Source organism: Talpa occidentalis, unplaced genomic scaffold, assembly GCF_014898055.3.
Source record: "Talpa occidentalis isolate TD23 unplaced genomic scaffold, MPIMG_talOcc4v2.1 talOcc4.14, whole genome shotgun sequence".
Lineage (NCBI taxonomy): Eukaryota > Metazoa > Chordata > Mammalia > Eulipotyphla > Talpidae > Talpa > Talpa occidentalis.
In genome coordinates this window covers 90,169,165-90,191,485 of record NW_023601433.1, presented here as the reverse complement: position 1 = coordinate 90,191,485, position 22,321 = coordinate 90,169,165, and the positions used below count along the sequence as shown (strand labels likewise).

At 62.2% G+C, this 22,321-nt stretch overlaps 1 protein-coding gene across 4 annotated transcripts; it reads left to right on the top strand.

Moving 5' to 3' along the window:
* The first annotated feature begins 691 nt into the window (after nucleotides 1-691).
* Nucleotides 692-21,370, top strand: STX2 (syntaxin 2). Of its 4 annotated transcripts, none has more exons than XM_037511336.1 (11): nucleotides 692-732; nucleotides 5,668-5,742; nucleotides 6,101-6,200; nucleotides 6,583-6,657; nucleotides 8,302-8,375; nucleotides 8,841-8,949; nucleotides 10,360-10,433; nucleotides 10,524-10,661; nucleotides 12,148-12,258; nucleotides 12,811-12,922; nucleotides 20,972-21,370. In XM_037511336.1, the coding sequence occupies exons 1-10, from the start codon at nucleotides 703-705 to the stop codon at nucleotides 12,889-12,891; spliced, it is 867 nt and encodes a 288-aa protein (XP_037367233.1). In that variant the 5' UTR covers nucleotides 692-702; the 3' UTR covers nucleotides 12,892-12,922; nucleotides 20,972-21,370. The 4 variants fall into 4 exon arrangements, with proteins under 4 accessions (XP_037367233.1, XP_037367232.1, XP_037367235.1 ...); XM_037511335.2 differs by lacking the exon at nucleotides 20,972-21,370 and adding an exon at nucleotides 14,389-16,261; XM_037511337.2 differs by lacking the exons at nucleotides 692-732; nucleotides 20,972-21,370 and adding exons at nucleotides 1,887-2,103; nucleotides 14,389-16,261.
* The last annotated feature ends 951 nt before the right edge of the window (nucleotides 21,371-22,321 follow it).

Genomic DNA, 22,321 nt, shown 5'->3' with positions numbered 1-22,321 from the left:
CGCTCCCTGCCTGGCCGGGGATCGAACTCGTGCTGCAGAGGCTGCGGACAGCTCCACGGCGCGGCGCTCAACCGCCTGCGCCACCGGGGAGGCCTGAATCTGACTTTTTTGAATGGTTGATTTTTTAAAATAATGAGTGTGAAAGCACAAACCCAGAAAGAAATGGAGCGGGGTCAAGCGGCACGTCCAGCGGACCCAGCAGAGGCAGCCAAGAGGGTAGCAGTCCCGCCGGCCCCGCCCCGGCCCGCCCCGGCCCGGCCTGCCCGCCCCCCGCCCCCCGGCCCGGCCCGGCCCGCCCCGCCCCGGCCGCCCGCGGTGTCACTGACTTCTGCCCGGTACGGTGGGCCCCGCCCCGCCGGGCCCCGCCCCGCCCCACCCACACCAGGCCCCGCCCCCCGCCCAGGCCCCGCCCCGGCCGCCCGCGGTGTCACTGACTTCTTCCCGGTACGGTGGGCCCCGCCCCGCCCCGCCGGGCCCCGCCCCGCCCCACCCCGCCAGGCCCCGCCCCCGCCAGGCCCCGCCCGCGGCCCCCGCGGCGCCCGGGGGCGTGGCCGGAGCGGCGCCGCGCATGCGCGCGCGGGCCGCGGTTGCCGGGCAGCGCTGGCCGAGGCGGCGGGCGGCGCGGCGGGAGAGGCGGCCCCGGAGCCCGCGGCCCGCGCGAGGCGCCGCAGGCCGGAGCGGCGGGCGCGGTCCGGCCGCGGGATGCGGGACCGGCTGCCGGACCTGGCGGCGGTGAGCGTCGGGGCGGCGGGGGGCGGCTCGCCGGGGCGCTGGCGGCGGGTGGGCGGGGCCGGGCCGGGTTGGGCCGGGCCGGGTCGGGCCGGGTCCGGCAGGGTCGGGGCCGCGCCCTCGGAACCGGCCTCGCCCCGGGCCGCGCCCGAGCCCGAACCTCCGGCCCCGGCTCGCTCCCGCCGCCCGACGGCCGCCCGCGGGGAGCCGCCCGGCCCGACCCGGCCCGGCCCGGCCCGGCCCCGCAGGACGCCCCGGGCGGGCGGCGGGCGGCGGGCGGGGCGCGGGGTCGCGGAGGCCCCGGGCGGACCCGTCCGTCCCGGGCGGCGCGGGCGCGGGCGCGGGGCCGAGGCGCCGGGAGCGGCCCCGGGAGCGGCTGGACGCCCCGTCCGCCCCGTCCGCCCGGTCCCGCGGCGGGGTCCCGGCCCTCGACAGCCCCCGGCCCGGCAGGCGCACCCCGGGCCTGGCCCGGCTCGGGTCTGCGGCTCCGGGCCGCCTTCGGGGCCCAGAATGGTGAGGGGACTCGCGCGAGCGCTGAACTCTCAGTGTGGCGGGATGTTGTTTGTTTATGCTGCAAGAGCCGGGGTGCAGGCCAGAGCCGGGGTGACCGGGCTCCCCAGAGGCAGAGCGGGGAGCAGAGCAGGCGGACTGGCTGAAACACACGGCTGAGGGGAGCCGCGGGACGCAGGCGAGGCTGCCGCGCCGTGGGGGTAGCTCCCTGGCCGGGGAAGGACCTCGAGCTGCAGAGGCTGCCCCTGGCTCCGTGCTGTGAGGCTTCACCCCTGTGCCAGGAGAGGAGGCGCCCGGCCCGTGGGAGACGCCGTCTGCCAGATGATGGCCCACGTGCGTTCTCGTTGCCCTTTACACGGCGTCGGTGACGGCGGCGCTGTAGCTCGCGTAGTCTCCGGCAGAGAAACTGCAGATGCCAGCTGCGGGCTGCGTGCGCACAGTGTGACCGCACCGGGCTGTGCCCTTCGTGTGGCCCGCGGAGAAAATGGGCACTTTCCGTACGCAGGGCCTAGGAGGTGAATCGCAAACACGGTTTCTTAATGGCAGGAGAAGCTGCGCGGCTGCCTTCCCGGTCGCTCTCGGGCACCCCGGACGGCGCGCCCCTGCGGGCTCAGGCGCGGGAAGTGTGGGTCCCGGAGACTGCGGCAGGGCGCCTCTGGTCACTCCCTTCTCACTGAGGTGCGCCTGCGTTTCCCGCGTGCTCCGCTTAGCGTGTCTTCACGTACCAAGTCCTCCAGCTTTTTCTATCTTGTCTGTCGTCACACGGTTTCCACGGTTGGGCTAGTCTGCTCCTCGCTGCTCGTGATCCTGCTGCGCTGAGAATACTTCCTTTTTTAAAGACACCAAGCCCCTGCATTCCCACGGGTGAGCTGCTTTTGTTCTAACCCCAAATCTACTCTGAATTCAAGGATAGAAAACCGCAGAGACGCCAGCTCCTAAGACGGGCTTCCCCTTGCTCGAGCCCACTTCCCCCTTGGCCCGCCGGGGTCACGCTGCCTCCTGCCTGCTTGTGCCTGCTGCTGCGGGGCACACCGCCTTTCTCTCCCTGCTTCCCTGCGGCCGCCCGCCAGCACGTCCTCTCTCGGCCCCGTGTCCCCCGAGAGTCTCCTGCCCTCTGCGTCCCACCGCCTGCTCTGCCTCAGCCACGCTGGTCTCCGCTCCTGGTCTTGCTCCACTGCCCGGCCTCTCCTGGCTGTTCTGCTGCTCACCCACCTCTTCCTGTGTGGCCGGGCCTGCCAGGAGCTTGGGACAGTGCAGGAGCACGGGAGAGCAGTGGGGAGCGTGTTGGGGGGTCGCAGGCAGCAGCCTAATCGCTGACTGAGGGAAGAGCATGTATTGGGGTGCGGGTGTGGGGGACGAAGGGTCAGGGACGTGCTTGGGCCTTGTCTGACTGAGGGTAAGGGCCCAGGTGGGGGTACTCTAGGCAGCTGCTGAGGCCCAGAGGGCCCCACTGGGGTGAAGGCCTCAGGTAGCTCGGGGGTTGTCAGCAGCAGCCCCCTTGAGAGAAGCAGCAGGTTGGGGAGGAGGCAGGAACCCCGCCCTGGGGAGCAGGGAAGGAGGAGAGGCCTGGAGACCAGGCCCGACAGTGCTGGTGCTTAGGTAGGCTGGGGAGGTGGTCCCCGCTGGGACCTGGGGGGGCAGCCTGGGTGGCCAGGGAGGAGCCAGCGGGACTCCCAGGGGGGCTTTGTTTTTCTTCCGCTGCACCTGTTTTTCCATGTGCCTTCCCTGGGCTCCTCCCTCCTCGCAGGCTCAGGCCTCTGCTCCCCCGGCTGCTCCCTCCTCTCCGCTGGTGGGAGGTGCCCCCGTCTCAGTGTCCACCATGCGGGCAAGTCCAGATGGAGCCGGAGCCACTGTCTCCGTCCCCATCCTGGGAGGGCGCAGCCGGCCCTGGTTTCTGGGCGCGGCCCTGGGGCAGCGCGGCCTTCTCCAGCAGCCGTCCTGGAGGGCACGGCCCGGGGCCGCCGGTCCCGGATGCAGGGGGTCGGCGGGGAGCCACCCAGGCCCGCAGGGGGGGCGCCCGTGGTGCAGAGAAGTGGAGCCTGGCTGAGGCGTCTGTGCGGCGCTTCCGCGTGGGCGACGTCCGAGGGCCTGTGGCGCGCGCAGTTGCTGCTGACCCTGAGGAGGCAGGCGTGGCGGAGACACCGGAAGGCCGAAGGACTGGTCAGCCCGTGCCGTCCCAGGAGGGAGAACCCGAGGGCCACTGGCGCCCTGGTCGCACCCCGCTCCCTGCCTGTCACCGCAAGGGCCCTTTCTCTCCTGCCCACGTGGTTCAGCCTTGAGCCGGGAGCGCATCTGAGCAGCAGTGGTGCCGCCACCGGGCGCTTATTTCGAGTCCACGCTCCCGGAGGCCCTGCACATGGGGAGGACACGTGGACCCCGCCGGCGGCCTCTGCGAGGCTGTCTATCCCATGTGTCCGAGCCCGGAGGCCACTGGCTGTCCCTGGAGAGGGGAGTTCTCATGTAGGGCCACATTTTTTTTTTTAAAGATGTATTTATTTATACAAGAGCCGGGGTACAGGCCAGAACCGCGGGAGTTGAGAGGATTCCCCGGAGCCAGAGCGGGGAGCAGAGCAGGCAGACGGACTGAAAGCACTGCTGAGGGGAGCAGCGGGGAGACAGGAGGGGTCTGCCGCGCCATGTGGGACCCTCGCCGGCCTGCTGGCCGGGAATCAAACCTGGCTGCAGAGGCTGCGGACAGCTCCACAGCGCTGCGCTTTACCCGCTGCGCCACCGGGGAGGCCTGTAGGGCCACTTTGAAGGAAGTTTCGTTTAAAATTTAACAGAAGTAGATGTTGATGTTTGAGTGTTGTCTCGCCCTTTGACATGCGGGAGGCCAAGGCCGGCCTGCGGGAGCGTCCTGCTGGCAGTCAGGCTGGCCACACGGTTTGGGGGCTCGCCAGACGCGCCTCAGGAGCAGCCCCGAGTGGCCGGCCTGGGCCGGGAGAGCTGGCCCCGCTGCAGGGGTGCCGGGGCTGGCCCACAGCCAGGTGTGGTGGGCTTGGCTTGCTTCTCTTGGTAATGACGGGAGAGCAAAGATAGTGTCGGTGGGCCAGCCTGCCCCGGGGGCTGCTTCCGGAACTCTAGCCATGAGAAATGCCATTTTGAAAAACAATAATAAACAGGGACCTGCGTCCTGAGTCCTCCTTTCTGCAGCCCGCGGCAGGGGCTGTGGGGGCCTCCAGCTCCCTGGGGCGGCCGCCAGGTCCAGGCGCAGCTTTCGCTGGAGAGCAGCCAGACCACGTGCAAAGGCCCTGGGCGCTCGGGCCTGAGCCTCATGCGGGCACATCTGCCTGGTCAGCTGCGCCGCCCTGGAGTGCAGGACACGGCCCCGGGCGTGTAGGGCGGGACCCGCCGACTGCCCCAGCAGAGACCCTCCGTCCCAGCGTGGTTCATGGCCCGGGGCCCTGGGGCAGGACTTCAGTGTCTGTTTTGGGGGACAGAAATCCCCCATGAAACTTGCCCTGTGAACGGAGCCCGTGTGAAGCAGTCTTCCTGTGTCTCACCCCGGGGTCCCGGGAGAGCGGGCTGGTCGCCCTCAGCGCCGCCCAGAGCCGGGACAGCCGCGTTGGGGAGGCCGCGGGCCAGGCGGGTGGGGCCCGCTCTTGGGCCCGCTCTTGGCTCTGAGAGGCCTGGTCTTCCAGCCCCAGCCGGGTCACCCGGTCTCCGCGCTCACCCCTATCTCCGGGCTGCAGCTGCCGGCCCCGGGGCCCAGCTAACTGACTGTCTTATCTGCGGGCCTGCCCGGAGGGTGCCGGCCCGGGCGTTGCCTGGGTGGTTGGGGCGCAGGTTGATTTCAGGGAAGGACCAAGCGGCTTTCTTAACACATTGCTTGAATTGTGCGGGTTTTTCTGAGCTATTTCAGTAGAATTTTGTTTCCAAGTACCCCTGGTTGTAGATCAAGAGAGCTACGCTTGGGTGGTGGGGGTGGGTTTCAACGAGGCTGTCGAGAGTCTCTGATCCGTCTCAGCCCAGCTGAGGGTGGAGGGGGCGGGCCTGGTGTGCGGGGGAGACGTCCAGAGCCCTTCCCTCCTGGGGGCTCCCCAGGGTACAGCGCTTACCTCACCAACCCCTGGCGCTGGGGGCCGGCTCTGGGGGGCTCCTTGCGGCTGGCGTGGCCCTGCGGCCTGACTCCCTGGGGGCTGCCGCGTGGCTGTCCCTGCCCTCCCGGTCGCTATCTCCTCACCAGGGCGCTTTGCCAAGCCCGAGTTTTGATCTTTAGGGAAAATGTGTGGCCACAGCACTCTCGCTCCCGGGGGGTGGAACTCACCTGGGCTCTGACTGCTTGTGCCGGAACCCAGGTCTCTGGGCCCGGGAGCATCCCGCGGCCCCTCCCGCCTCCGCCTCCCGGGTCTGCCGCTCCCTTGGGATGGTGCCTCCGCCAACATTTACAAATCGAGCTTGACATTTGTTTCGATTTTTTCATTCCAGTGTAGGAAAGATGACGATGGAGACGCGACCGTCGTTGCTGAGAAGGACCACTTCATGGACGAATTCTTCCATCAGGTGGGTGCCCGGGGCTGGAGCCCCCGCACGCGTGCCTGTGCGCGACCATGTGTGAAGTGAAGACAAAACCGGCCTTTGGCAGGGGCTGCGTGAGTCTGTGCAGTCTCTACACTCCCAGAGCTTGCGGGATGGCGTCACGGCGCCCCTTCTCCCGGGAAGAGGCCTGGACGGTGCCCTGGGGAGGGGAGGAGGGGTGCACGGACCCTGCCGGGCAGCCTGAGGGCAGGAGAGGCTTTCACATCTCGGTGCAGATGATGCTCATGTTTCCCTCCCGCATTCCCTCCTTTTGGGTAATGAGAGGCGGTGCAAGCTTGAATCGGCCCCTTGGCCGTGATTCTTTATCTCATCTTGCTTCTAGGTCGAAGAGATCAGAACCAGCATAGCTAAAATAGCCCAGTATGTTGAAGAAGTAAAGAAAAACCAGAGCATCATTCTTTCTGCGCCAAACCCAGAAGAAAGTAAGTTATCGGCTCCGCTAGAAGCTGCTCGTCCCCTCTCTTGCTCGCTGTCACCCAGGCTGGGGCCGTGCATGGTGAGCGCGGGTCCCCCGCTGGTTCACTCGGGCTCTGCGCATCCCCCTCCCCCACGCGGTGGCTGTAGCCGGCACCCCTGGGTCCCGGCCACCGTGTGCGTGGGGGAGGGGGCGCAGGCAGGCCCGGGCGGGGCTGGGCTTGCATTCCACACCGAGGCTGGAGCGCGGGCCCTCTGGGGCGCCCTGGGTGACCGGGCTCTCCTAAGGACAGCGCACAGCTTGGGCCTCTGCCAGGACTCTTGTGCCCGTTGGGTCTTTGGGGCGTTAGTGATATTGGATGTCACAGCCGCCTTTTTTTAATTTTAAAGAAATAAAAGAAGAACTTGAAGATCTCAACAAAGAAATCAAGAAAACCGCGAATAAGATTCGAGCCAAGCTGAAGTGTGAGTGAGTGTGACCGTGTCTTGTTATTGATGCTGCGATGCGTGTAGTTGTCGTTTCTTTGTCGCTTTTTATTCTTTCACATTTTTTGAAGTCAAAGTTGTGAGCATCTGAAACCGGGGCCCTGGGCGTGCTGGCCCGTTGCCTCGTCTGCGGCTGCGCAGGCTGCCCTGGGGGCCTGGCCCTTGTGCGGTGGCTCCTGCGTCTCCTGGAGAAGCACCGGCGCACGTTCAGCAGGTTGAGCTCCTGCCGTTGGCTTGTTAATCTCACGCCGTCGTGCCCTCACAGAGTGGCTAAATTGCGGACGCGAAAGTGAGTTTCCACTTCTTCTTGAGTGGTGCTTGCGCTTGGCAGGTTCTTGGGAACGTGCGCTGCGATTCAGCCCGTGGTCACCTCTGGCCGGGGGGGTCCTAACCCGAGTCACTCACACGCGCTCTGATGGCCTCCCCGCTTCCCGGGAGCCGGGGATCCTGCCGTGGCCGTACCTCTGCCCCGCCCGCTCTCTGAGGTGTGCCCCGGCTTCACGCTCTCCAGGAGTCAGGCCTGGACCCGGCGCTGCTGTGTCATGTCCCAGGCGTTTCGCTGGAGAAGACCTGGGAATAGAACAGGGACTGCTTAATGACACTGGATCACGAGTCCCCTCCGATAGGTCCAGATCCAGTGGAGGACGAGGACGGATCTGGGCTCTTACTGGCACCTGCACTTTCCTCCCGACAGACCCCAGTATTGGCCGCGCACAGCCTCTGCGCGTCAGAGCACGGGACTGCCGGCCGTGGGGTCTCTGTTCTGTCGTTCTTCCGTCGGCAGGTGAACCCTGCTAGGGATTCAGCCCCACTTTAAGGTCACTTTGAATAGTTCTTTGTGTGAATGTCTCCAGCTTGATCCTCGGTCAGGTTTATAAGTTCCATTTTCTTTTGATTTTTGTTTTTAAAATGTTCAGGAGTTATGTGCAGTATCTGCATTGGTCAGAGTCAAGTCTGCAACTCGCAGGTACACAGAAGTCTAGTTTCTGTGCCTGTCTCCGCCGCCTTTTTCTTTTTGCATAGGTGGTAGCCATTTCCAAAGATGAGAGGTTGTTTTTCCCTTTTTTCTTTAAGCATGTTAAGATGTTAATCAAGGGCCTCCCCGGGGGCGCAGCGGTTGAGCGCTGGGTTGCGAAGCCGCCCGCAGCCTCTGCGGCGCCGGTTCGATCCCGGGCTGCTCCCCGGCCACCGGAGGAGGGTCCCACATGGCGCGCAGACCTCTCCTGCCACCCGCTGCTCCCCTCAGCAGTGTCCTTTGGTCCTTCTGCCTGCTCTGCTCCCCGCTCTGGCTCTGGGGAATCCTCTCACCCTCCCGCGCTTCTGACTGTACCCAGTGCTTGTATAAACAAACAGACAAACAAATAAATAAATGAAAATGCATGCCTCTTTAAAAAAAGAAAACAAAAAACAAAACAGATTTGAAAAAAAAAAAAAGATGTTAATCAAAAGTGGCAGAACGTTTCTTCTCGATGGATAATCTTATTTTAAAGGGTCATTCGCTATTCATTAACTTTGGCTTTATAGAGAGAGACTCTTCAGAGATAAAGAAAAGCAATTTGAGATTTGATTTGAAGGACTTTCATATTGTGGTCTAAAAAGTAGCTTTTTCCTGTTTGTTCCCAGCTATCGAGCAGAGCATTGCTCAGGAGGAGGCTGGCGGCCGAACCTCCGTGGATCTGCGAATACGGACGACCCAGGTGGGGCCTGTGGCGTGTCTTCCAGCCTCTGTCCTCATGAGGGGGGTGGGTGGACGCCTCTGTGTAACGTGGGGAAGGTCTCTCCAGCCCTTCGGCAGAATTCTGTTCTGAAGTGCAGGGGTTACCCAGATCACTGAGTGTGCAAGGGAGGCCTGGCCTCCAGGGGGTGAGGCCACACAGCAGGCTGGGGTTCTTGGCTCTGCGCCCCACTGGGGCAGGTTCTGGGCTCCCACTTGACCCCACAGCCTCGTAACTGGCTCACCCTGTGCCTACGGCTCAGTGGGGGAGCGGACAGCTCAGTAGCCACTGAGAGGCCTGCTGGGATGAGGCTGGTCAGTTGGTCCTGAGCAGCGGGCGCCCCCAGGCCTACTCTCCGCCTGAGAGGAGTGGAGTTCCGGCGCATTACGTCTGCCCAGGCCAGCTGCAGAAACAACCATCACCACCTGGCCCCGTTTCTGTCGGCAGCATTCCGTCCTGTCGCGGAAGTTCGTGGAAGCCATGATCGCGTACAACGAAGCACAGACTCTGTTTCGGGAGCGGAGCAAAGGCCGCATCCAGCGCCAGCTGGAGATCAGTGAGTAGGCGGGGCTGTGCCGGGAAGGTGTGTCTTCCTTAGGGTTGTGTGTCAAAGTGCCGCAGCGCCAAGAGCGGTTTTGTCTCTGTAGTTGCCAGTGTTGTAAGGCCTAAAGCCCCCTCATGACTGCCTGTCCATTGACTTGGCCAAACCTATTTTTTATGTACATATTTCAGAAAATTCTAGGTGAGTGGACCCTAAATTACCTGCTGAGTACCGTAACTTTGGGGTATGATTCAGATTTGGAAACTTCCAGCAATTATTTCTTCACCTTGTCTGCTATGTCCCCAACCCTTGGGAGGCGATTTTACGTGGGTCTCGTGGCTCCATTCTCTGGGGCAGACAGGCTGCCCCTGTCAGGATGTTGTGGCCGTCAGCCGTGTCCCTCGTGGCTAGGGGCGTCTGCTGATGGGGAGAGGTCAGGCAGGGTTGGCTGCCTGTGCTGTGCCAGGTCGGGGCTTCCTCACTGTGACGCCAGCCCACAGCTCCCCAGCTGCTCCGTGACCACATGGACATGGGGATCCAGGGACAGCTGCGCCCTGGACCTCACTGAATGACAGCTTGACCAGGAGAGTTGACACAGCACGGGGGTGGGGGCAGGCCGCTGCGCCACCACCCTCAGTGCCCGGAGGAGCCCCCACGTGACCCTCTGTTCCTCAGAGCTGCCCTCCTGGACGTTTCGTGCAGACTGTGGTCTGGGACGGCCTCTCCCCCGATAGGACTTGGGCCCTGGGCTGCGCCTGTCCCACTGGCCCTCCCATGGCCACTCCCGCCTTGTGGTCCTGCCGGGCTGCACCTGCTTCCCTCCCTCCTTCCTTCGGGCCCTTGACGGTCGGGTTCCCGCTCTTGGTGGCTGTGAACACTGAACATTCACATCAGATGACATTGAAGTCATTTTAATGTTACCCACCTAACTTTGTTTTCTGTGACACAAATTGTGAAAAGTGATCGTTATTGATTAGGTTTTTCCAAAAACCTTTGGTGGGTGTTCTAGAGCGCGCTCGTGCATTTATCACATGCACCGCAATTTCTCTGAGTCAGCCAGAGAAAGTGTTACCACCTGACCGTGGTTCACGTCCATTTAACGTGCGCTGAATGCAGCTCACTCCTTCTCCATAGCCAGAGTTGTGGCCTTAGGAAAGTGGAGGTGCCAGAAAGTCCCATGTTGGTTTCCCCTTCATAGCTGTTCTGTCCCCGCCGAAGAAGGGCTCGTCACCAATCCCCATCCGCTAAGGAGTTCCCCATTTCCAGTTCTTCCTGTTGACCTTAATTTCTGCCAGCATGCAGGAGCTACCCCTGGAAGGCCAGGGAAACGTTGTTTAAAAATGTTGATAACCCCGGTAGGCTGCTGACTTAGGGCATGCGCAGCCTGTGCGCTGAGTGGAGTCTTCTTGCTCGCTGCTCTTTCAGCTGGGAAGACGACCACAGACGATGAGCTGGAGCAGATGCTGGAGAGTGGGAGCCCGTCCATCTTCATCTCTGACGTGAGTGCCGCCTCGTGCCCGGGCGTCTGCCCGCTTCTCCATCCCCCTCCAACCACGGACGTTCATGAGCGTTTCTCTTGTTTTTCAAAGATCATATCAGATTCCCAGATCACCAGACAAGCCCTCAACGAGATCGAGTCCCGGCACAAGGACATCATGCGGCTGGAGACCAGCATCCGGGAGCTGCACGAGATGTTCATGGACTTGGCCGTGTTTGTGGAGACCCAGGTAACCATGTCTGCCACCCGAGCCTCCTTCCTGTGTCAAATCCGCGTTTGGGTCCAGTTCACCTGGGAAAGAACTTTTGGATCCAGTCTCAAAGTTCTGAAGCTGATCACAGTTCACGCTGTGAGACTCAGACACTGGCGTCGCCTGCATGGTCGGGGCTGCATTGTGGGTCGGCGGGCGGGGCCCTAGTGCAGCTAAGCACACAGCCGTGCGCCGTGGGCTTCATGGGGAGCGGCTCTGACAGGGTGCGGAGGTGCGTGCACTGGGCCTCACGCGGGGGACACGTGTGTGCCTGGACGGGCATCTGGATGGGTGCGGCGTGAGCTGTCACCGGAGGAGAGAAACGTGGCAGACAGTGTAGCACTGGGTCTGTGGGGATTTTAATTTTCTCTAAAATGGGTATGTTTATAAGCTTTTTTCAAGGAGCACGTTAAGATAACAATCAGGAGAAATGTCTAAGGCCCAGACGCTGTCCACAGCACAGGTAGAGCCCATAGGCGTGACGCGGGGCCTGGTGTGAGGAGGCCCTCGAGGAGCTGAGGCGTGTCAGGAGCCTGCTCCCTGTGGGGTGTCTGCCCTCAACACTGCCTGTGGAGGGCTGAGGCCTGGCCTGTGAGCTGCAGCCCCGGAGGTGTGCCCTGGAGCCTGCTCCCGGAGCTGCCTGTTGTGAGGAATTTTACATAAAAATGTGTGGGAAAAACTGAGGTGCTGTGCTCTGCAGGAGAAGCCAGCAGCTGCCTGGGGCTTTGGATGTGGGCGACCCTGTGGCCACTCGTGACTTGGGCTCAGGGCTGGGAGTGTGGGGACTGCCCAGGACTGGTCCAGAAGGACTGGCCGGACCATGAAGCTGTGGTTCTCTTCCGGTCTAAGGAGGCCAGTTAGCACGCCGTGGCCATCCAGCGATGGCTCTGCTGGGCACTAGGGCAGCCGCCTGCCCCCTCCCAGTCGGGGCCCTGACGATGCCCCTCTGATCAGTGTGTGGTCGGCACTGGCAAGGAGCATGTGTCACCCTTCGCCGCTCTGCCCCTCACTGCTGCGGAGCGTGGCTGCTGTGGACGAGGAGCCAGGTAACGCGTCTGCCCTGCCTTCCACCTGATTCTCCTCGTTCCATATCTTTGCTCATTCGTTCAGTCAACTTTGTGTCAGACGTGAGCTAGTCGCAGTTCACAGCTATTTTAAGAAGTCCGCGCCAGTCTTCTGCCCACCGGAGGAGGCCCCTGGCGCTGCGTGTCCTGTGTGACGGCCGCCCTCGCCCCGCCTGTCTCGGGGCCTCCCGCCCATCCTGTCAGTGCTTTTTACAGCAGACAGCGAATCCCGATCGCTTTGTGTTGTGACATCAGTGACGTCCGTCTTCTGTGAATGTGGCTGCCAGCCCCTGCCCGCTGCACGCCCGCGCCGTGCATGTGGGGCCTCGCCGGTGCTCCTGTCTTCCCCGCCAGGACGGCATTTGACAGCGTCACCTAATTTAGAAACTTTTTGCTTTAAGGGTGAAATGATCAACAACATAGAAAAGAACGTCCTGAACGCTGCGGAGTATGTGGAACACGCTAAAGAGGAAACTAAGAAAGCTATAAAGTATCACAGCAAAGCGAGAAGGGTGAGTTGGGTTTTTACGAGTGAAAGTGACGTTTTCTCTTCATTTGGTGTCACTGCGGAATGCGTGGATCCAAGCCGGCCCCGAGGTGTCCTTCAGGCGTGCTTCGTTGTCAAACTGAGTAACTCTTCCTGCTAATTTCTTTGGGGGTTTATGAGCTACATTGTGGGACTGTGATCCCTTTTGTGTCCCAGATATTTAAAACCCTCCACAGCCTTGTGCCAGGGCGTTTCCCTCCCCGGGTTGGACGGCATCAGCTCCAGAACCGTCTCTTGTTACGTGGCGGGGGCTACAGAGCTGACGGGCTTGCCCATCCCGCATGTGGGACGCGCTCTTCTTGGCCAGCTCTCTGGCTGGGGGACGAGGATGGCTGGGGCGCTCATCCTGCCCCCTGAGGCCGCCATGGGCGGAGTCCTGTGAGGCCTAGGGAAACCCAGTCCGCTCGGTTCTATGGGTGCTGGATGCCAGCCTCTCCCGCAGCCCCAGCTCGCCCACGCCGCTGACCCATGACGGACAGGGAGTCGGCACTACTAGTCAGCTCACTTTTCTTGACAGAAAAAGTGGATCATCGTGGCAGTGGCAGTGGTGCTGGTGGCTGTGCTGGCCCTGATCATCGGCCTGTCGGTTGGCAAGTGAGGCAGGGGCACGGCGTGCCCAGCTGTGGCGGGTAAGTAACTCCCACCTGCCCGCTTGCCCACGCCTGTGCTGAGTTGCTCCTGACGGCCGCCTGCTTGGGCCCTGGGGGAGGGCGGCTCATGCTCAAGCTCACCCTGCCTGTGGCCATGCCCAGGGGGCGCGGCTCTCAGGGAGAAGCGGACACAGAGCTGTGGCTGTGTCTGGGCGGCCCGCGGGGTGGCAGCGGCAGCGCGGCTGTCGTCTCCTCGCCTGTCGCAGCGGAGTCCGCGGGGTCAGAACCAAACCTGAAACCAGGCCGAGAAAGCAGCGCTCCCGTCTCGCTTGTTTCTGCTTGGTGGCAGCTGGGGCAGCTGCTTGGCTTAAAAATGTGTCCTTGTTAAAATGGAAACTGCATTTGGTGGTCTCGCCGGCTGGTCCTGCCGGAGGCCCCTGCCAGGGCCCACCCCTCAGGGGAGCCGCGGGGTCTCCCTGGGTCCCCGAGGCCTTGTGCCAGGCCCTGTCGCCACGTGCATCCCATTCACCTGCGCCCCGGTCCCAGCCTTCCCGGGCACGTTCCACCCAAGCCTGCTTCGGCACGAGGCTGGGTGTGGGCTTCTGCTGTCCCGGGAAGCGAGCCTGGGGCCTGCGGGCGTCTCTGTGTCTGCCGGGGCTTCCGGGGACTCTGCCCAGACGAGGGCATGTGCGGCCTTTCCGCAGCACGCGGCGTGTACGGTGTTTGCAGGATTCTTTCTGAACTGTGTTTTCCTGATTTTTCCTGGTGGCATTAGATGGCCGCATGTGGTTACGCTGCAGATAAGGTTGCAGTTGTTAGCGTGGCCCGGCGCAGTGAGTGCTTCTCCTGGGTGCTGTTTGGTGGCACTGTTGACAGGAGGCTTCTCTGCATGGAGTGTGGGGTCCCAGCCCAGAGCCCGGAGCCTGGGCGCTGCGAGTGCTGCCTGGGGACCCCGGAGGAGTTGTGTCCCAGCCCGGCCTGCGGGTGTGGGCGGCTCCCAAGGGCACCTCTGCCCCCCCGAGGAGGGGCCTCATCTTGTGGCTGGAGCTGCTTCCATTGCAGGGGGCCAGGGGGGCGGCCATGGGTGTTCGCGGGGCTCCCGAGCTTCCAAGGTGCTGGCGCCAAGGCGTGTACCACACGCAGAGAAGTGGAAATAAGGTTTTCAGCAGATGAGAAAGAGATTCAGTTAAGCCTTCAAAGGCTGTGAGCACAGCTGAGAGGAGTCGGGCAAGGGGTGTAGGCACCTTCCCCCTGCACCCCCCCACCCCGCCCCACGTTGTCCCCCTCAGGGAGCGGGGAGTGCTTGGGCCTGCGCGCTGAAGTCACCTAACTTAAGACACACTACACTTTGCCTCCAGGACTGTCCCTCCCACCCTCCTCCTGAGGCCCAGAGGGTTCCTTTGGGTGATGGACTCTCAGATTCCGGGAGAACTTTGTCAGGAGCTGATGTCAGTGGTGTATTTCCTTTGACAGCTTGCAAATTAATGTTTTTCTTTATCTTGCAGAAAATGGTGTTCACTATATTTTGTGTAATTATTTTGCTCGAGATCCTTGGCGTGACCCTAGCAGCGACACTGTCAGAGCAGTCGTAGCTGGGAGTCTCCCTGGGGTGGGTCACACCTCAGGAGAGTCGTGTCCCAGCTCTCGCGTGGCCCCGCTTGGTGACTGGCTTTGTGATCTGGTCTTGGGAGTGAAGGAGAAACCCACGGGTGTTCAGGGAGAGAAGCGGGAGAATGGCGGTGGTGAATTCACGCAGGGATGCCTGGACTCTAACAGCAGAAAATTATGCCACAGGGAACTTATTTCAATGGCCTGAAAATAAGGAATTACTGAGAATTTCAATTTTTTTATATGTCAGTGTTAAAGGTATATGTGAAGCTTAATTAGGAATATTTTATGTTACCAAGTGGTTAGCTTCCGGGCCGAAGACGTCTTCCTGCCTTCCTCCTGGCTGACCTGCTCACTGAGAGATGCTTTGTGCTATGTTCACTTTGTTTATTATTTGCAAAATAATTTTTTATGACAGAACTGTTTTGTAATATATCTATAATTTTAACTGTTTATTGTTTAATATATTAACACATTCGTTGGCTCTGCCTTTGTGCATTAAACACGGCCTTTTAAAGGGCCAGGGAGCTTCAGCTGAACGGCCGCCGGTGGGGCTGCCGGTTCTTTGGCAGAGAAAATGCGGGCAGGTGCCCCAGAAAGCCTTCTAGTGCCTTCTGTCAGTGTCGACTCACAAAGTTTACGGGCGCCCGACCCCTCGAGCAGCCTCCAGTCCTGTGCTGCACCCCCTCCCCGCCTGTTCCGCCACCCAGGACGGTAAGCGAGCGCCTGCCCCGACAGACGACTCGTCGCCCCTTGAGAGCGCCCGTGCTTCTGTCTGCGCCCATAAAGCCTGAATGGAATGAAGATGGTGATGCACCCCAGATGGAGTCCTTCCAAACCCTCGGGCTGTGTCCCCAGACGAGATCTGACAGGCTGCTGCAGAGACACTGTGAGGGCCCGCTTTCTGCTGAACCCCAAAGTCAGCTCCTAAACCCCGCAGCAGCGTGACGACCGCCTGCATCGCGCATTGAAGCCTGTTAGGTGTTGGTGCGGGCGATTGTCGTTCGCTCCGCGGAGCACGTGGAGTCTCACCAGTGGACAGACATCTGTCCTGGCAGCACCCAGTCGGAACTGAGCCATGTCCACAGCTGTGCCGTGTGTCCTGGGCTTGCAGGGGTACGTGGACCCTGCTCCGGGGACAGCCGGGTCCTCGGCCTCGCCTGCTGCGGTTGCGGATACCCCGCCCGCGGGACAGCTCCCCTGGCCGAGCTGGAGCCTGCCCACGTCTCCCGGGGGCCCAGCACGCAGGCCCTGGCTGCTTGCTCCCAGGGGGCCGCTGGGTCGCACGCACCGCTCATGCGCGCCAGGCTGAGTGGCGAGTGTTGAAGGCGCAGACGCCCCGAGATCATGCTTGTGCTAGAGTAGCTCCTGCGTCCCCCGACACGTGCCGAGAGCCCGGTGCTGTGCCCACCTCTCCCCAGCTCGGTCCTCGCCCTCGCCTCTCAGGATGAACGCTACTGCCGCCTTCCAGGCACGCTCCCTGGGTTGCAGTGGTCACCGGCCTGCGTTTTATAGTTGAAGTTACGGAAATGTTCTTTTGGCTTCTGTTTAGGTATTTAAGTGCCGGTGACACCTCTGTATCTCTAAACCTCATGCACCTATTTGAAATTAGATTTTTAAAAAATAGTTATACTTTTTATCAACTCATCAGCTGTTTCGTGTTTACATTACGAAATTCCCAGAGAACCAAGAAAATGTACTTTCTGCCTTATCATTTCTGGAAAGATTTTTGCGAGACTATCTCCCATTAATAAACTGATTATGAAGAAACCCGTGGCTGTTATTGTGTCTAAAGATACGTGACTTAATACTTAGAGTGTTGATGACGATTTACGTTTGTTGTGGTTATTTTAAAGCTGTGGTTCCCATCTGAAATGTCGGCGGAAGCTGTCAAGGATTCGCTGTGTTCTTGCTGTTCACAGCACATGCCGGGGGATCTGGGCTAGGGCCTGACCTGCTTTGACCTCAGGTGCGAGACAGATCCCCCTACCATCCCGCCGGGGAGGCCCCCCCGCTCTCAGTTAAGTTGCTTCCTGCTTTCCTTAAGCCTCTTTCAGAGCTCTCTTATTAAGTGCGACTTCCTTCCTCCTTCGCCCCTACTGAATTTTAAGCATTGTGGAAAGTGATGTTCAAAAACAGAATTAAAAAAGACAGTCCCGCGGAAAGCCAGTTCTTGGGGGGAGAGGCCCAACAGCAATTCAGATGCCCTGTCCGGCGTCTTGCAGGAGTTCACTTTCAAGCTGCAGCCTTGACACACATTCAGTGGTTTGGCTTCTTTGTTGGGCTGCAGCCTCTGCAGTCCAGGTGAGAGCCTAGGCCTGGCGGGGGGTGAGGCCAGGGGTCTGGGGGCGGGGGAGGGCGCCCAGGTAGGTGGGGCACTGGCCCAGGAGGCCGGTCCTGGGCACCCCAGACAGGACCCCCTGCCAAACCTGCGGAGCTTGCCGAGCGCCCTGAGGGCTTTAGCTCTGGCTTTAGCTCTGGTGTCGCGGGTCCCCTCAGGATGGCAGGCTGAGTGCGTTCCAGGGAAGGGAGGGCAGGGCCAGGGGCAGCTCCCTGGTCAGCTGGCGCCTCCCCACGCCTGTCCTCCATCCCTGCAGCCCTGCGCCGTTGGAGAGCTGCAGGCAGGCTGGCGAGGAGGGCGGCCGTGGGTGCCTGGCGGGCAGCCTCGCCGGGCGGGTGTGTTGGGTCAACCCGGGCCTTGGGGCTGGGCCGCCATTTCAGTGACCACAGGAGTGCGGCCGGCCGGGCCCCCACAGGCCGGCTCGCGAGGGAAGCTTCTGGAAGAAGGTGCTGCTCTGAGACGACACCCGCGCCCCGGGGCTTTCCCGGCCGTTTGGGAAGCGGCGGCGCCCGGGGCAGCCCTGGCCGAGCTGAGGTCGCCCAGCCGGCTCGGGTCAGCCCGGCCGGCGCGCGGGGGACGCGGCCACGAGACCAGCGGGCGCGGAGCCGGGGTGGGGGGGCGCCCAGCGCGCGGTGTCCAGGCGCTCCCGAGCACGGGCCTGGCGGGCGGAGCAGGGGCGGCCCGGCCGTGGACGGCCACTGCGCGCGGCCCCGCTGTGGTGGCGGCCAACTGGGGTGCGGGTCCTGGCGGGGCGGGGGGGGGGGGGGGGGGGGGCGGGAGAGGGCGGGGGGCGGCCCCAGGCTTGGCCGCCGGCAGGCAGCGGTTGGCGGGCTCGGCTCAGCACCAATCAGCTCTCAGGCAGCGGTTGGCGGGCTCGGCTCAGCACCAATCAGCTCGCAGGCTAGGTTTGGCGGGCTCGGCTCAGCACCAATCAGCTCTCAGGCAGCGGTTGGCGGGCTCGGCTCAGCACCAATCAGCTCGCAGGCTAGGTTTGGCGGGCTCCGCTCAGCACCAATCCGCTCGCTCCTTTCAGCGCCGCGCCCCGGGACGGCCCCGCGGGGCCTCAGGCGGCGCTGGAGCTGGGCCGCGTGTCAGCCTGCACGGGCTCGGCCGGGCGAGGCCCCGGCGCTCGGTGAGTGCCCGCGGGGCGCGGGGCGGTCACGGGCGCGGCCCGGCGTGGGCGGCCTGTCCGCGGGGCTCTGAGGCCTCCCCGCCCGGAGGGAGCAGCGCGCGCCGCCCGCCAGGCTCGCCCAGAGGCGCTGCCGGCCCCGCGCGGCTCCCCGACCCCAGGTTCCGCGCGTCGGCGCCCGTCAGGGCCTCTGCGCGCCGGCCCGGGCGTGACGGTGCCGCGGCCGCGCTCCAGCCGCCCCGCGCGGGAGGCTCCACAGGCGCCCGGGCGCCTCCCCGAGGCCGGCGTCTGCCGCGGTCAGTCAGGCGGGAGCGGGCGGCAGGGACTCGGCTCGGCAGCGGGGAGGGCTGGGCCTCGCGGGCAGGGCGGAGGGCCGCAGCCGTGGCTCGGCGGTCCTGGCGCCCGCGGGAGGCGGGCGGCGTCGAGGGGCCGGACCCGGGGGCCGCGGCCTGTGGGCGCTGCGCTGCGGCACCAGCCACTCTGGGACCCGCAGGACAGAGAACAAGGCCGCCGGCCGGTGCCGGTGACACCTCGCTGTGGATCCGCCGCTCTGGGTGCTCTGGGCCCTCTGGCTCCTCCGACCCCTGCAGACGGGCGCGTGCCCAGGAGAGGGGCGCCCTGGCTCCCCAGTCGGCCAGATGGAGGACACCTGCGGCCCCAGATGGCGGCCCTGGCTTCCTCCCTGTTGAGCTGAAGCTGCAGCCCGCACCGTCCGCGCGGGCACTGTGGGCGCCCGGGAAGCCGGCACTAGAGGGGTGCTCGTGGGGGGTGCGGGAGGGGCCCGTGGGGAGCTGCCACAGCCCGAGACCCAGAGCAGTGATGCCTTGCTGGGGATGCAGGAGAGTTGGGGAGACCCAGCGACATCAGCTTTCAGAGCCACCCACAGAACCGCCGGTGATGCAGCGCAGGGGCTGGGAAGCCGCCTGGTCAGAGGGTGAAGACACGGCGGCCCGAGAAGTTTCCATGCAACGCTCAGACACAGGACCAGCCGGCGCTGCCAAGGCAGACGTGGCCCCGCGGGCTGGCTGCTGCGTCTCTGCAGGGCCAGCCTGCCCGCCAGCCCCTCCGCTCTCTGTGAACCACCTCACTGTTCGTCCATCTTGGCAACCGCAGAAATGCCGCACAGCTGAGTTGCCCACCCACGTGCACGCCTGAGCGTCCCACGCCACGAGGTGCCATCCAGACCGCGTCTCCCGAATGGGAATGTGGGAAAGCACTGTTGCTCTCCATCAGTGATGGTGTTTGAGGGGCCCCAACGAGGTGACACCTGACCCCCCAGCAGAGAGCCCCAGCAGAGCCTCCCGCGAGCCCAGCAGGGATAGCGGGACAGTGACAATGGCACAGCAGGGCAGAGAGCACCGAGGCCCAGCTGGCAGGAGCGGAGGGCGCGTCGTGGGCAGTTGGGTGGCAAAGCAAGAGCGGCATGTGTCGGGTCAGCCTGTCGCGGAGCTGTGCTCCCAGAACGAGTTGCTAAGAAATGATCGACTGTCGCCTGCTTTATGTCCAAGGGATCCAGAAGCAGGGGCGGCGCGCACCGGTGGAGGGACAGCCTCGGCCGCTGGGTCTCTGCGAGACTGTGCTGAGTTGTCGTTGGAACAGGACTTGGAAGGGAGCGCTCTCCTGGGGACACAAGTCCACTGAGGCCAGGCTGGTCACAAAACAAGGAAACCCAATGAGGGGACACTGCCCCCAGGGCCAGAGGTGCAGAAGGGTGCGACCCCTGCCTGGCCCCAGGGCTGCCCTCCCCGTGATCCCCCCCTCGCTGCCCACTGTGACCAGAGAGCGCCACTTCTTTGGGCTTTGGGCATTATAATCTGTTAACCCACGTGAACACCTGCAGGAAACGGGCTGGTGACAGGGTACGCCGGGCACAGACCTTCCCCGGCTGCTCCAGCGTCTTCCTGTTTGGGTGCCGGGCGTGTTGGTGCCTCTTGTCGCTGCTCCAGGCGCCGGGTTGGGGGTGAGCTGGGCGCCGCTTCTGTCACTTGATGGGCCCGGTTGAGTCAGGCTGCAGACTCTGTTTTTGGAACCAGCTTCTCAGCAGTCTGCCTTATCACAAGCCTGAGCACAGCTCCCGAGCGGGCACTGACCCTGCCTTTCCCCCTGGAGCCCCATCATCAGTCCCTGAGCCTCGTGAGCTCCAAGCAGTTGGACAAACAGACTGGACCCAAGCCATCGGCAAGGGAACGCGCGGTGGGAGCCAGCAGTCAGGGCCAGGCCAGGCAACTCATTCCTTATTTATTAGCGTAATGGGAATCCTTGCTGGGGTTTTAAATATACTTTATGCTAGGGTCGCATCTTAAATATATCTGCAGTGTATTAATAATTAAACAGAAGTGGAAAATATTCAGTTTGGGGAAGGAAAGTTGGAATCATCAGCTTTGTACAAAGAACCCTCCTGGTGAGAGTTTGCCTGAATCAGGATCTAAGGTTTCAGCCCAGACTTTGCTTGAAAATTAGCTTCTTGTCAGAAGCAAAAAGGGAGGAACCCTAAGAGGATACAATGCCACCGACTTTGTTGTAACTGTTCTCTGGAACCTAAGGTGAAAGAGGAAAAAAAATTGCTGTATTAATTAAAACAGGACTTGACAAACATACAGTGTCATAGACAGGCGAGGTTTTATTTCTGCTCGCATGAGAAGTTTGCACGTAGGCAGCTGCCAGCAGTGACTAATGGTTCACTTGCTCTTTCCCTCATGATCACAAGATGGCTGCCATGGTGCCGGCCATCACCGCCGTGTGCAGAACAGGAAATAGGAGAACGAGGGGTCGCTCTGACCTCAGCTATCCTCTTGTGAGAAAGCAGATGTTCTCCCAGACCCCTCCAGTCTCCTGCTCATGGCTCCAGGCGCTCCAGCGGCTCCAGCCGAGTCGGGCCTGCCCTACAGGTTCAGTATCTGTTCGTGTAGAAGAAAGGGATGAGCGGATATCAGCAAGGAGTAGCTCTCTGGCCACCCCGGCCAAACCAAGTTTTCACAGCATTCAGTATTTCTCACTTTTTCGGTTTTAGGACAATGGCTCCGCTGTGTCTCCTCTGGGAGAAGGACACCCCACTCGACAAGGTCATGGACTCCGCCGAGAAACCAACCCCCACAGCGGGTGGCCCGGAGGCCAGCCTGGACAGGCACCTGGAAATCTGAGCCCTGGAGGGCGAGCGAGAGTCCGCGGGACCAGCAGGTGGCTCAAGGTGAGCTCTCTGCGTCCGGCGTGTGTGTCAGTGGACCCGCCAAACACCCGCTCCAGGGGCGGCTCACGGGCCAGAGCTTTGTCTTTGGGCCATTTGGGGATGTCCCCACTATTTTTTCTAAATTTTTCTACTATTCTACTTCAGCAGTTAAATAGCTTTCTTTTGATATAGTTTAATGCACAGAAAATAAAAAAGCAAGAATAACATAAAGAACTCCTTCATGTCCGTTCTCAGAACCCCCCCTCATCCTTCACTTGTCCATCCACACCGAGCGGGAGATATTCCCTAGAGCCCCTCCCGCCGCTGCCCCTGGCCTCCCCGCGGGGACCACGTCTGAGGGTGGTCCTCAGGCCTCCTTTAATCTGGAGGGTGCTCCAGCCCCTCATCTTGTGTGGCCTGGCCTCGCAGGATGAGTCCGAGTCAGTTATCCACAGACGGGCCCTGACCTGGGTTTGCTGCTGTTTCCTTGTGACCCCACTCAGCCCCTTGGCGGGGCTGGTTTTGACAATGCCAGAATTTCAATGTCAACTGGTCTGTTCCTGAAACTCAGGATTTCCCCATTTGGATGATTTCCCTACTCTACAGGATCTGCCCTAGAAGCTTTAGGCTCTTAATTATTGGTGCATAGATTCCCGGAAGGTGCAAAATTACATGCCAGCCTGAGGCACATGCAAAGGCACTGTGGCCGCAACTGAGGTCGGATGACCAAATCCCCGCTAGCCTGTCAAGAGGTTTCCTCCAGAAACTAGAAGGACAAGGGTCCTCACCAGGGGGCACGCGTGTCTGGTTGGGTTCACGCAGCTTGAAAAGAGCTAGTTACTTTCAGTGGGGTCTGAGCTCTCTCGCTTGCCACAAGCCTCGCTCCTCCCCGCCCCCCTCTGGACACTGAAAACATGTTTGTCTCTCACACTTGGGAATTCTTGATGAGGGAATCTTTTTCTAGAATTCTCTCTCTTGTGGCCTAAGAATGCTAAATCCCGGATGGCAGTGCACCAGATGGGGGCGTTTGTAGTCAGCGCCCGGATCAGCCACGGTCCCGGAGAAGCCCCTTCGTCACCTCTAGCGCGCCCTGGGAGCCCCTGGCTCTGGGGGACATGCTGACTGTGTCCGCTCAGCTCCACGTGGGCCTGTGCTGGGGTGAGATGCCCAGACACCCGCGGGCGGTTCCGGGGG